At 38.5% G+C, this 14646-nt stretch overlaps 1 protein-coding gene across 7 annotated transcripts in view; it reads right to left on the minus strand.

Moving 5' to 3' along the window:
* BTBD9 (BTB domain containing 9) overlaps nucleotides 1–14646 on the minus strand; it is a 413561-nt gene that overhangs the window by 347234 nt on the left and 51681 nt on the right. For all 7 annotated transcript variants that reach the window (XM_042986255.1, XM_007085235.2, XM_042986256.1 and 4 more), the window contains exon 6: nucleotides 11917–12036. In XM_042986255.1, the coding sequence (XP_042842189.1) occupies nucleotides 11917–12036 (120 nt within the window). The remainder of the gene's footprint in view (nucleotides 1–11916; nucleotides 12037–14646) is intronic.

Here is a 14646-nt window from a genome sequence, read left to right on the forward strand (position 1 = left end):
CAAAATGGAGACTCATTATCTGTTTTACACTTCAAGTGTGATTTTAAGCACTGTAGGTATATATACACACACACACATCCAGAATACACATATATCTCAACAAACCATGCACATCATCTGTTCAGAACTGAGAAACGCATGCATGCTTCTACAACATTAAATGGAAGGCAGATGGTAGGCACTGATCAACAGAAATAAAATAAAATCCTTCTAAATCCCACTCCCTCTAACATTCCTTCTAATTTTTTTCTTTAGAAAAATATCAAGCAGTTCTTCATTACTGTTGATTTGCAACTTCAAAATTACAATAGGCAATGCAAAAGAGGATTTCAGAGAGGGAAAAATGTCTTTTGGCACAGCCTCTCTTTCATAGACTTAGGCAAGAGATAACACTAACTTTGAAACTCATAGCATACTGTAGTTTTATCAGTATCTAATGTGTAAATTAGCTCTTTCTATAACTGGAGCTTTAGCTTTCAAAATACATAATTACTGATCATTTTAGTCTGCATCACATTTCTTTTGCAGGGTGAAAAGAACTAAAACAGCTGTTACATCCTAATAGCTTCCTAATGTGCACAGAATTTCTATGACTATTAGAAATTAAACCTACAGCTTCCTATCAGGCAGAACATATTCATGTGTATATATGACCCACATTATTTGGAAGAACAATTATTAACTTATGAAATTATAATTTGAAACATAATGAAGTAAGACTGTTCAGGAAAATATTACAGCTCTTAAATGGGGTCAAAGCCACCAGTCCACACCAATCAGTTCCCCCACCTTTCCTCACATCATCGATAATGTGCTTTGGGCTGAAGGGAGTCCAAGGGTACATGCGACCACCATTCTTTGCAGGGTTCGAGCCCTCTATTTTCATACTGGGAGATGAATTTTTAGAAGGTGAACCAAGTTTGGCACTCTGCCCAGAATTTCTGGCAGCAGACAAGCAATCTGGTTTCACTTCTGGTCCACTCTCCCCTGAGCCAACCTTGTATCCACAGAAAGCACCCTGGTCTAGGGAACTTGTGCCATTTATAAAGATCACTGAGAAAGCTCTGATGGTTTTATTAACCATGGGGCTTGTACATATAGTCCTCTTTGAGCATATTTTCTGTGGAAAGAAATATTACAAAAACTAGTTTCCTAGTATCTCTTTCTAACATTGAGGAAAAAACAGCAATGTTAAAAGGATTTTTCCAGAAAAACAGATTATTATTCAGGCAACTTCCTTCAGGACTGTTAGAAGGCTAAAGAGATTCAACAAGATAGCTGATGAGCAACTACTACCAAAGGAATATACAGTGAGGTCCAGGAACTACAATAAAAAATAATTAGAGGGGCACCTGGGTGGCTCAGTCGGTTAAGCGGCCGACTTCGGCTCAGGTCACGATCTCGCGGTCTGTGAGTTCGAGCCCCGCATCGGGCTCTGTGCTGACAGCTCAGAGCCTGGAGCCTGTTTCCGATTCTGTGTCTCCCTCTCTCTCTGCCCCTCCCCCGTTCATGCTCTGTCTCTCTCTGTCTCAAAAATAAACGTTAAAAAAAAAAAATTAAAACAAAAAAAAAATAATAATAATTAGAGAGGCATACAACATATATTATGTAATTAATGTCTGAATTGGGTGATTTAAGCTATAAATGTTAAAAGGTCAGAGCAATCACTGCCAGGCCGTGTGGGGTGATGTGTTGATATGCACAGGCCTAACTCCCCACTGAGACTATTATTAACTACTTGACCAATATCTTCTTTATGTTACCATTTCCAAAGTAAACAAGAGTAAAAATGGTTATATAATTCACAAATAAATCTGTGTTTAAGTTTTTTTTCTGATCTCCAAGATCTCAGATCTAGGTGTCCTTCCCTCTTCTTGATCTTTCAAAAAGCAAAGTCAGTGAAGCTTTACTCCATTGATACCATGCTCTTATTCATTCTGGAAGCTGTGCTGGAGGTCCTGGAAACTCTTTCCCACCATTTCCATTAATTCCTGGTTTCCTATTCCCGTCCCACAGCTCACCTATGCTGGAGGCTCCTCACTCATATTAAGAAGCCCAGAGTCCCAGATGGCTTTGTATTCTATTCCCTCCTTGCGTTCTACTTGATAGACCCATAATCCCATGCCAAGTCGCACAGTACCTGGCCTCCCTGTTCAGGATTTCCTAAATTCCATAAATAAGTGTTGGGAACACTGCAGTACCAAAACAGATTCCAAAAGAAGATCTCAAACAGGAAAGCTGATTTCCTAATGTCCATTTCTTTACATGCAGCACATACTCAACAACGAAATACTTACGAAAATGTATTTTTTTCTAAGCAAAAGACACACTGACTCAAATTCTGGATCCAAAACAGGAACTTTTTCTCTGCTTCTTGGGAATTTTTACTCTTTTCTGAATATTATTTGTGAAAATTAACCTAATTTACAGTTCTCCCCAGGGAGTCTTCTAATCTCGTTGAAAGACATTTAAAAAAAGAAAGAAAGAAAGAAAGAAAGAAAGAAACTTTAAATAAAACCAAGTCCCAGATACCTGAAACAGTTATACAAGGTCACATAAAGAGAGAAGGATTGTCATTCATGTACATGTCTCTGAACTTAGGGAGGTATGGGAAGATAGAGGGTAAACAGACGATTTTGACTGATGAGACAAAATAAGGCATTTTTAATAAGAACCAAGGATGAAGCTACAGAAGCAGAAGGACCAAATGATGAAGAGTCTTGAGAAGAGAGTTCAGGTTTGGCCAAGTCCAGTGCAGACTCTGACTTCGGCAAGTGTCCTGCATACACAGAACATCCTTTCTCCATTTGTCTGCTGGCTCAATCCCTTGGTCCTTTATGACTCAGTTCAAATCCTGTCTTCAGTAGGAACCCCTATAATGATGCTCTTGCATACCCTATATATTCCTTTATCATTGCACCTATCGTATTTTACTTTGTCAGTCCTTGGAAGGAGAGCAAAAACTGTGTCTAGTTCAACCATTTATGCCTGACACCTAGACTAAGTGCCTGCAATACAGCAGGTATTCAGTAAATGTTTGTTAGATGAATGTCTACACGAATAAATCCTGTAAGTAACAGAGCAGTGCTGAGGAGAGTGAAAGCATGAGAAAAAAAATTTTTGATGCTCAACCAGAGAGGTACTATCTGAACTTAATCCTGGACCTAACTGCTTGGGGAGCAACTATTAGTGCCACCAAATATAGTTCCCGCCCTTCCAGAATGAAAAACAGACAACGGCTGTTTGTGACAATAACAACAGGTCATTAGTATTATTAACATCATCTTATGCAATAGGCTTATTAAAAGGCAGTAATTTATATTCTAAAATTATAAAATAAAATGCAAAAGAAAAGGACAACCCTGTTCTGTTTTCTCATATTCCAATTCCTCTACTGAACACACAACAGTTCAACGTGTTATTACTCTTTAAACAAAACAAGCAAAAAAGCCTGGATGTGATTTAATAACTTAAGCACAAACAGTCATGTCTCCAAGGTCTTACTGAACAAAACACAGTGGTTTTTTTTTTTTCTTTTGGCCTAATAAGAGGACTGTAAGTGAAAATAATAAATAGAAAATTTCTAAACTTAAAAAAAAAAGTAATTCAAGAGAGAATCTATAATATATGAAGTATGTTTCTAAATACACTGGACGCAAAGCAAATCAGGAGTTAAGAACATCAGGCTCCCTATTGTAATAATAAAGGCTACAATGATCTTATTGGGAACTAAGGGGCCAGGGAATTCAAAGCTCTATTGACAAACTGACAATAAAGGATTGCTACACTCCCTTTGGCACATTTTAAAAGAGAAAACTTCCCCAACTGTTCATCATCATCCTCATCCTCATCCACATCGTCAGTGGCCTTGTAGTCTGGGTGGCTATGACCCCCATGAGCAGAACAGAATGCGGCCACACCGGGCCCTGTCTTTCGGCATTCCTGGAAACTGCTGCTGCCCCAGAGGCAGCAAGAGCTTCTTCGGGGCTTCATGTCTCCTCCTGCGCTAAACCAGAGCTATTTCTTTACCTCATATCCTACAAAGGCAATGTAGGGCCCTGATGTTAACTACAGTCAGATGGGACCTGCAAATTTAGCTTCCCTAAGGCTCAGTTTCCTCGTTTGTAAAATTAGGTAGTTAGCGGTATTTTCTCTCGTAGAGCTACCGTGAGGATACACAAGGTAATGACGTGGCTGGCCCAGAGAACATGCTCCTTCACTGTTAGACTGTCCCTTCCTGTCTCTCCCGAGGTCCTGTAATCCTGTCTCTCTTTTCTTCATCCTCCTTTCTTTTGCTCCCCGATTCCTTATAACTACTTAATGGATCTATCTCCTTTGAGTTACTCTTTTATTTCTTTCAAAATTCCAAAGGAAGATTAAAAAAAAACCCACCTTATTTGTATGAAACTGACAAATGTACTACAGAAGCCCACATAGCTGCTATACTTTGCAGATGATGGGTCAAGAGCTGGCTGCTATCTACAGACTTCACACATAATGTTTCATGTGAGTTGAAAGACTTAAATAGTACAAATAGTTTCACATGTTATTTCACAAATATTTCACATATTTATTTCATAAGTCACAGACTTCAGAACAATCTATGTATAAATATGGTTTTATTTAAAAAACAAAAAACAAAAAAGCAATTTCAACCTCTTTGGTCTCAAGTAAAATTGTTATGATTTAGTGACACCATGTGGCTGCACTTTGCTTTGCATTCTCAGAAGAAAATGTTCCTGCGTGCAGGTTTGCTCTATACTAGTTCAATTATGACGTCAAAGTTGTAGGTACAATTCACACTAAGTATGCACTAAAATGTTTCCTTTTTTAAAAGTGAAACTATTCCTTTCTTCCCTACATCTGGATAAGGCGTTGCTTGAATTCTGAAGATGCCAATCACATGAAGAAATAAAGCCTCAGCATAATCCTAGCTACAATTCTAAAGCATCCCGGTGAACCAATGAGTAAGTGCCTTCCTCGAAAAGTAAAGGAATGTATCAGTGCCCAGTTACAGAAGCAGGGGAAAACAAGAGAGAAAAGAAAGAAGACATGCCGCTTTTGTATAATGTTAACATGGTTGGGAAAGAATGCTTCCATAAATAGCAATGTTTATTTTCTCATTTGTTTTACGTCCTGTAGATCTATAGCACTCTGTGGGTACCATAATCTAATGAAGATGGGTAAAAAAAAAAAAAAAATACTGCACCTAATGATGGCAGAGATGAGGAGGGACCTGGAATGTATGGTAGCAATAAAAGAGATTAAAGTGTCCTATGTGAAAAAACAGTGCAGTTTTAGTATCCCTCTAATGAGGCCTCCTACAGTAGACCAGTTACTCCTGAATAACAGTCAATGTACACCAAAGAAAGGCTAACTATCTAAAACAATGACCAGAAAATATCACTCCTTTCATCTCAAAGAATACCCGCCTCCCTGCTCAGGCCTTCTCTGACCACCTTTTTAAAATACCCTCCCCAACACCTCCCCTGGACCCCGGTCACTATCACAGTACCATCTTCACAACACTTAAAATGACTTGATGCATTATCACTTGTTGATGTTGGTTTCTCCCAAATTCCATGACAGCAGAAACCATGGCAGTCTTCTGCAGGTGTTATGGCCTCGGTATCAAGTACAGTGCAGAGCACAAAGTAGAGCTTACTGCAGAATGAGTAAGTGATGAATGAATGAATGAACGAACTGATAAATAAATGAAGAAAAATCTATTTTCTTAGCTGGTGAAGCATGCCTGAATTTCTTGTTGTAAGTGAAAGTAGAACAATTCTAGTGAGATATTTATCATCATTTATGGCCTTTAATGTGACCACTGAGACCAGAAGACAGGCCGGCAGATGCTCTATAACATCCTTTCTTTTTTCCAGGACACATTTGGCACTTTATAATATCAAAAGGAGGGAAGGGAAACTACAATAATTACAACACTTTCAGCAATAGACAAAGAAATCAGTGAAACAGAGTGGAGAATATGCTAGAATTTAGCATATGATAAGTATGACTGTTCATATTCATGTGGTAAGGAACAATTATTAAATAAATGGTCTTAGTCAACTGACTATTCCTACTGAAAATACACACAAAAAATATTCTGGCTGAATTAAATATCTAAAGACAAAAATAACAAATAGTAGAAAAAGTTTATAAAAATATAATATTCTTTAATGCTAGAATGAGAAACACCTTTTCTAAACATGATAGCAGACCACCAGGGATCATAAAAAAGATTAACAGATTAGACTACTTAATGTATATACATATGTATGTATGCAGGTATGTATGTATTTTTGGACTTCATTTTTTAAAAAGTGAAATCTATATGGCAAAAAGTACCAGTGAAACTCTAAAAACTAAAAACAAATTGTACATGACAGGCAAAAGGATGGCATATGTGTGTGTGTGTATACATAGATATCTCAATGTGTATACGTCAATATATCAGAATAAGTTCTCCCAAGACAGAAAAAGATAATTGTGTCAGAAGAAAAATATGCAGAAGACAAAAACAGGCTTTTCATAAATGAGAAAGAACAATGGCCATTATTAAAAACTATTCTACCTCATTGATGATAAAAGAAATCTAAATTAAAATAAGTTGTTGCTTTTTTTTTTTAATAAATCAAGGCTCACAATGGCAAAATGTTGACAAGCTTACGTTGGTAAGGACTCAAAGAAACAGCACTTTCATGTGTTTGGTAGAAATTGGGTACACCTTTACCAGAGGGCAAGCTTTATCAGTATTTAAAATATGTCCTACATTATAATTTTATAATAAAAATGTCATGAACAAGACATTCCCATTTCTTGTACTTAAAAACAAAAGGGGCCATTTGCAACTATGTGGATGGAACTGGAGGGTATTATGCTAAGTGAAATTAGTCAGATAAAGACAAAAATCATATGACTTCACTCATATGAGGACTTTATGAGACAAAACAGATGAACATAAGGGAAGGGAAACAAAAATAATATAAAAACAGGGAGGGGGACAAAACCTAAGAGACTCATAAATATGGAGAACAAACTGAGAGTTACTGGAGGGGTTGTGGGAGAGGGGATGGGCTAAATGGGTAAGGGGCACTAAGGAATCTACTCCTGAAATCATTGTTGCACTATATGCTAACTAATTTGGATGTAAATTTAAAAAAAAATTTTTTTTAACGTTTATTTATTTTTGAGACAGAGCATGAATGGGGGAGGGTCAGAGAAAGAGGGAGACACAGAATCTGAAGCAGGCTCCAGGCTCTGAGCTGTCAGCATAGAGCCCAACAAGGGGCTCGAACCCACGGACCGTGAGATCATGACCTGAGCCGAAGTCGGATGCTTAACCGACTGAGCCACCCAGGCGCCCCATTTGGATGTAAACTTTAAAAAATAAAAAATTAAGTTAAAATAATAAAAAAATAAAATAAAATTACAAAAAAAAAGGGGGGATGCCTGGGTGGCTCAGTCAGCTGAGCACCTGACTCCTGATTTCATCTCAGGTCATGATCTCACGGTCACGGGATTGAGCCCCGAGTTGAGCTCTGCACTGAGCATGGAGCCTGCTTGGAATTCTCTCTCCTCCTTTCTCTCTGACTTTCCCTTGCTCACAGGCATGTGCGCGTGCTCTCTCTCTCAAAATAAATAAATAAACTCTTAAAAAAAAAAGAAGAAGAAGAAGAAGACAGAAGCCCCGTTTTGTGTTAACTGAGGTCATCCCTCTGGTGCCACATTCCTGTCAAGCCACACCCTTCTCAATACTCTTTCTGGCCTCATCTTCAGTCACTGCTCCTCCTGACTCCTCCCATGTCTCTGACCAGCCCGTACAGAAAACACACCTGCCTTCTAGTCTTTTCTTCTCTCTCTTCACAGGCATACCTGGGGGACGGTGCTTGCAGACCTGCTATTCCTTCCCTCAACTCCCAGGTGTGGCCCCAGGATCACCTTGGTAATTCCAGCTACTAGCTGCCTGCAGGCTCTAAAATCCACCTCTACCCATTCACACCCACATTCTCAAGTCCTCTCCTATTTTAGCACTGTTGTATGGCTGCCAAATTATTAGCACCATGTTGAGAAACAGCCAGAAAGTTTTTTAAAGCACTCCATATTTGCCACTCCTTATTAGTGTTTTTTGCTCAGTCCTTGGCTCCAGCATCTAGGAAAGATGTGGAAGGGCTTGAAGAGAGCTTACTAGATAGCCAAGACAAGGTAAAGGTTGGAGAATTTATGGGTAGAGCAGAAATTGCCTTTTCCTGAGAAAGAGGAAGCTGGTAAGACATAACGTGGTTCTGAGTGCATCTGAAAGATTATACTAACGTGGACAAGTCAATTTTCTTCATCCCTAGGTGGGGGCTGAGCAGGGGGAGTTATTAGTCTAGACTTTGGCTCTAGAGAACAGTCCCCACTTAATCTACAGCACATTCCTAAAAAAGGGCCCAGAAGACAGAGCAGATCATTCCCTCCACTCACTATTATGGTTGGAATAATCACTCTGACTTTGAAGCCTGACATTATCCTTATTGCCACTAGATAAACTCTACTACCTTGACGAAGTGAAGTGCTGCTAACTGAACTACATTCCACATGATATATATAAATGGCAAATTTTATGCCATATATATTCTGTTACAATAAAACATGTTTTACCAAAATGAAAATACATTAAATCCGTTAGAAACACACCAATACGCAGGTTATGAGATAAAGCAAACCATTTAAGGCATGTTTTGGACTGCTATGTATGGACTGGCAATATGGAAAAGTGTTAAGAAGACTAGGCTCCTGAGGTCAGGAACAGTTTCCTCATAGTGAGAGCCCCCATGGCCAAAGAGGATGGCAAGAACGAATCTCTTTCTCTGAGGGTCAAACACCAGTTGAGAGCCTCAAAAATTAGAAAAATAAATAAATAAATAAATAAGTAAATAAATAAATGAAATTTAAAAATAATAAAAATAATAAAAACAAAAACAATAAAAATAAAAACCACTACTGACCGAGCCTCTCCTTTGGGCCAAGCACTGTACTCAATGTTTGTACATATGCCGTGTCATCTAACTCCCCACAGCAGACCTCATAAATGATGTTGTGATATTCCTGTTTTTTTGCTGGTGTAGAAAACTAGGGCTTGGAGAAGCACAGCTTAACGAAGATCACCATGCCAGTATTCAGTGAAACCAGAATGTAAGAAGAGCTCTATCTAGCTCCACAGCCCATGGTTTCTATGACACAGCACTGATTTCCGTGCAATCCAGCCAAGACTCAGAGAGAGCCAGTTAGTCTCACACTCCCCAACTCAGTCTCCTCTTCTGTGCATATAGTTGATGTAATCTTTCATCAACACCTCGTACCCATATCCTTCAGGATTAACCTCAAAATTCAGTTTCCTGATGAAAAACAGGAAGTTACCTCTGCAAACAGTACAGAACCACGTACCACTCCGAGACCTTTCAAGCACTAATATATATTTTAACAAATACGTGGATAAAAAGTGCCAATGAATGTATATACATATTAATGCTGAATCAATTCTCTTCATTACGCAGTCAGGGCCTTGACCCCACGAAACCTGTGCTAACATTTATAGAGTACCTACTGCATACGAAGTCACAGCCTGAGTACCATGCAAGAATACTGAAAGATTAGAATCCATACTCCTTGCTTCCAAGACTTTGTAATTTTAGTATCAGAGGCAAGACAAATACTCAAAGGACACCGAAAAACAAAGGTGATGTACAAATGTGCAAATTAACTAAATAACGCAAAGTAATTTATATGTACCCAGTAATGTTCCTGGAAGATGTGTATTTAGAACATTGTTTAGACAGTCAACAAATGAGTGTGAAGATAAGAAACACCAAGTATAAGACATCCTTGGATAATCAACTGAGACTTAGTCTTAGGTTCATTTTTAAAGGCTACCAAAATTCCAGTCTATTACAAAAGGCAATTTATAAAGGAATGTAGTAATTGACATGTAAAAGTGGTTATAAATCTTTTTAAATTTATTTCTTAACTACTATGGATATCAAGATTCTTTCCTTGTCTTGTTATCACCATCTCTAACACTATCTTTGCTCAGTTTTTCTTGACCAGGGCTGGGAACTGGCTATACCAAGACAAAAACCAGCATCATGAATACAGCCAAGCTCTACAACACATAAAAGCTACATCAATAAAAAGCAAGGCCACACAGAAGAGACTAAATAAGGAAAGGGGAGTATAAGTAATACCCATTAGTAAATAAGGTGAAGTATATTTTCTAAAAGCCAGAGATGGCGAATGAAGGCATAAATCTCCCTCCACATGGTGGGAATTTCCGAGGGGGTAAAGCATACAGCCTCTGTCATGGCTACTATTATATTCATGATGATTTGTTCTGGGAGTCCAGTTCCTCTTGTTTCAAATTAAATGCAACCCATACAGTCCTTCAGTCCACATCAGATGCTTTGGTTGCTATGTTGCTTACTTTTTAATCCAATACAACCATAATAACTTGAGTCAATGCAGACTCAATCTTCTCCTTCAAGTTGGGGCCCCTCTGTCACTCTCAAAGTATCCCTAGGCATCTCTGAGACACAAAATCTTCACTCAATTTCTTGTCCTTCTTTTTTTAATCCATTCAAAACTCCTGATAAAAGAGCAACTGCCAGACCTGCAACACTTTAGTCTCTCTTTGGGGAAATGAAATTGATTTCCTTCATTTTTACACAAGAGGATCCCTGGGTAACAATATTGTGTCCAGTCATACCCATAAAAAAAAAAAAAAAACCAAAAACGCAACATTCTTTACTGTACCAGAAGGCGGAGAGCTTTTGTGGAGTTTCTTTGGTGGAGGTTAAGAATTCAGCCTGATGCTGTTAGGTCCTAAGTTTATTAAGTATAAAGGTTATCTTCTGACCTGGAGAGTAAGTGCTATTGGGCACCCCCATCTGCTCCAAATCAGTCAGCTGGGGTCATGATGAGGGTGGGGATGGGAGTGGGTAAGAGGCCAGAACCACATTGCTCCTGGTTTACACCCCCAAATACCTTTCCTTCTCTTCTTGCCACACCTGACTAAATGAACCAATCATTTTCTGCTTTTGATCTTTTGACTCTAAGATAAGGAATACCTGAGGGCAATTTCCAAAGGGAAAATTACAACAGAAAAGAAAAAAAAAACAGCAGAACTTTGGGCACCACCTTTTCCAACACCCAAATTCATTAGTTGTATAGGTTTTACAGAATTCAGAAGGTTTAAAAGATGGCCTAAACCTAAAGGAAGAATATGAAATATTAGAACAATAGCTCATCAACATTTTTTAAAAGCAACCTTCTATGGGATTACAATATGTAACAACAATAAGAACGAAGGTGCTCTAGTTGAAGGGAGGGTGTGAGCCTGGAGCCCCACCAGCTCAGCCTCCCCTGCTCCCAGCCCAAACCACTAGAAACACTTGGTTCTGTCAAACTCCACTGATAAGCACCAACCTAGAGAAAGAACACAGCTACTCAGAACATGCACACTAACATATAAAAATCTCCTCCTGGCTCTGAGGACTACCAAGGAAGCCTCCAGAAATATCTCCCATGGCTTTTGCGGGAAGAACACAACCCCTACCAATCACTCTGCTTTCAGTATATAGCATGGAGCTTAAAAAGCATCTCTACTTCTCAGTGTTCGCTCTCCCTTCTTGTTCTTATGGGCCTTCTGCCGAAGTTTGGCACAAAATACTGTGGATAAACAGTTCCGCAGTATACTCTAGAATTGAGATGCTTAATTTTCCATATTTTCTCTAAGTTTTTTACTTGGGATGCATTTAGTAGCTAATATCCTGAAAAAGTCTTCTTCCATGAGACAGAAAAAAATGTAGTCCATTTCTCAAAGTCCAAATCTCCTTAAATAAACATCAAAATCATTAATTAGCCATGAGAACTAACCTGCAGACACGGGCTGGAAAATATAATTTCTGCCAAGAACGACACAGATACTGCGAATGATCAATCACTCTGATCCAATCAAGTTCATCCATTGACACTTCAATGAAGTATGAGTAAGACCTATGAATCAAAAGGAAAAAGGCAGAAAAAACCATATTAAAATAACAAAACCACATTATACTTTAATAAAACGTTAAAGGGTACAAAAACTACAGTATTCACTAATTACATTTTCTGCCTAATGGTCATATTATTCTCCATAACAATCAAATTCAGAAAATAATAACATCTGCATAGATCCCTGTATTGTAGCGTTCACCACAATGTATCGAGATTATCCCTCGGGCACGTCTGTATGCTTTAGTAGACCACAAGCTGCTTAAGAACAAGGATCACGCCATATTCATCTTCACATATTCGGGGTTTAGCACGCTGTTTGGCACATATCTGGCACACAAGACATTTGCTCCTTTTCAAACAGAGCCAGCTACCTTGCTCCTACTACATCAGCAGATTAATAAACCCATGACAAGAGACAGGACAGAAAACAGACAAGTAAGAGGTATGCCTTCTCCTTCTGCCTTCCCTAGTCTGGGTGCTCAGCCCTATTCTCTCAGGAAAGCCAACTCAGAATGGTTCTCAGGAAAGGCCAGCTTATCTCCTGCTCCCTCCCAGTCTCCCACAATCCCACATATACATCCAGCCTGAAGAAAAATAAATGACATGGGTGAAGAGATAATGTGTGTTTCTTTGGGATACAACAAAGAATTTGGCAGCTAATAATCCAGCAGTAATGAAAACAGCCTATCACCCTCCCCTAGTCAGCTACCCTGGACCATTAGATGCTGGTCCCATGCTGAACCAATCTATATTCCCCTGTCATAAGCCAAATTTAAATTTGAGATGCAGTTATTACTTGCACTGTAATATCAACAGGAACAATCTCGGAAGATTTAGGTGACCATAAATGTCAGCCTGCAACCAACAGTTGTGACCAGAAAAGGTCAGTTTATTTTGTGTCATCCCCTCATTTTCTGCTGCCCCCTCATTCCCATTCATTTTATCGCTCGGTCTCAAACTGGTTATAACCTTTTATTGAACTGGGTTATCAGGAATGCAGGATATAACTTTACAACACATGTCAGAATCTTTTGGGCTTAAGATTCTGCATTTTTCACCTTTGCTTAGAATGATAACCACTTCTGTGAGAAAAGAACTGCTCTGTGGGAAAGTTAAGTCCCCCGTGAATGTAAAGCACATACTAAAACAAAGCGGCCCATAAATATTTAACATCATGGAAACGATAATAACTACTTTCAGTTTCAAACATACTAACCTTTTCTTTTATTATCTTTATACTAATTTCATTATTAATTAAATGAGTGAATATACGCAAAGCTTTGAGAATAGTACTGATCACATAAAAGTAATGAAAGTGCTATATAAGTATTATTATTGTTATACTGTTATTATTAATCCAGAGACTCTTGGAAATGATATGTGAATTAGCTCCATTTTGCCAACTAAACATCATATTATATCCAACAAGATACATATCAGAAAATACATTCTTTTTTTTTTTTTTGAGAGAGAGAAAGAGAGAGTGTGAGTGGAGTGGGGGGTGGGGGGGGGGCGGGGAGGGGGGGGCGGAGGATCCAAAGCAGGCTGCACACTGACAGCAGAGACCCCAATGAGGGGACTGAACTCACGAACCGTGAGATCATGACCTGAGCTGGAGTCGGAGGCCTAACTGACTGAGCCACCCAGATTCCCCAGGAAATACATTCTTAATAAAAAAGAAACAGATGAAGATAACCCGGGGACCTTGAACACCTATGCCTATGGGAAACACTGACTCCTACCTCATAAAACTTCCTCATCTTTGGTTCAAATGGCTTAAAAGAGTGATGGCCAGTGGTGCTAAGAGAAATGAATTAACGTGCAAGATTTACAAGGTATCATCACCATTACTATCAAGTCCTCCATACCCAGGCTCAGTGGCATGAGTAGAGCCTAGGAGACTCTGTATAAATTTCTGGGTATGTAGGGTTTAGGTTAATGATGGGCAGTGATGAGAAAGACAGTTCTTGGTCACCTATACTGCTCTAGTACTTCTGAGCATCATGGCTGAACCCTAGAAACCACAGTGGGTGAAAGTGTCAGAGGTGCTAGAAGGAAGGCAGAATCTTGAAGCCACTACAGAACTGGGGGGTTCCTAGCCTGGAGCCCATCAAATTTTTTTCACAAACTTCCTTTGTTTTCAGGATGATTATTTATACATATACTAAAAGAGAACTTATTTTCTTCATTCATAGGGTAAAATGCATTTAAAAGGTTATAATCAAGTAAATAAGTAATGGTAACCCAGGTGGTGAAACACCAACCACTGAAAGTAATATTTTAGACGAGTATTTTTAAAGAGTAGAATGTTCACAACTACAAAGTGAAGTCAGCCTTCAGACATCGAATCTTCATTTTATAAAACTATACGGTTTTACAGGTTTTTGTTTTGTGTATGTACGTGTGCGTATAACTAGTTAAATATATACAAAGTTGGATAATTACATCTATACTAGATATATGCAAAGATTATTAATGGCTGGCAAGATTACTAACAATTTCTATTCTTTGTGCTTTTCTATATTTTCTATGTTTTCCATGATAAACACATATTCATTACTTTTATAAACAGAAAAAAAGCAAAAAATGTTTTTTAAAAGGAATATAGCC

This window comes from Panthera tigris, chromosome B2, assembly GCF_018350195.1.
Source record: "Panthera tigris isolate Pti1 chromosome B2, P.tigris_Pti1_mat1.1, whole genome shotgun sequence".
Lineage (NCBI taxonomy): Eukaryota > Metazoa > Chordata > Mammalia > Carnivora > Felidae > Panthera > Panthera tigris.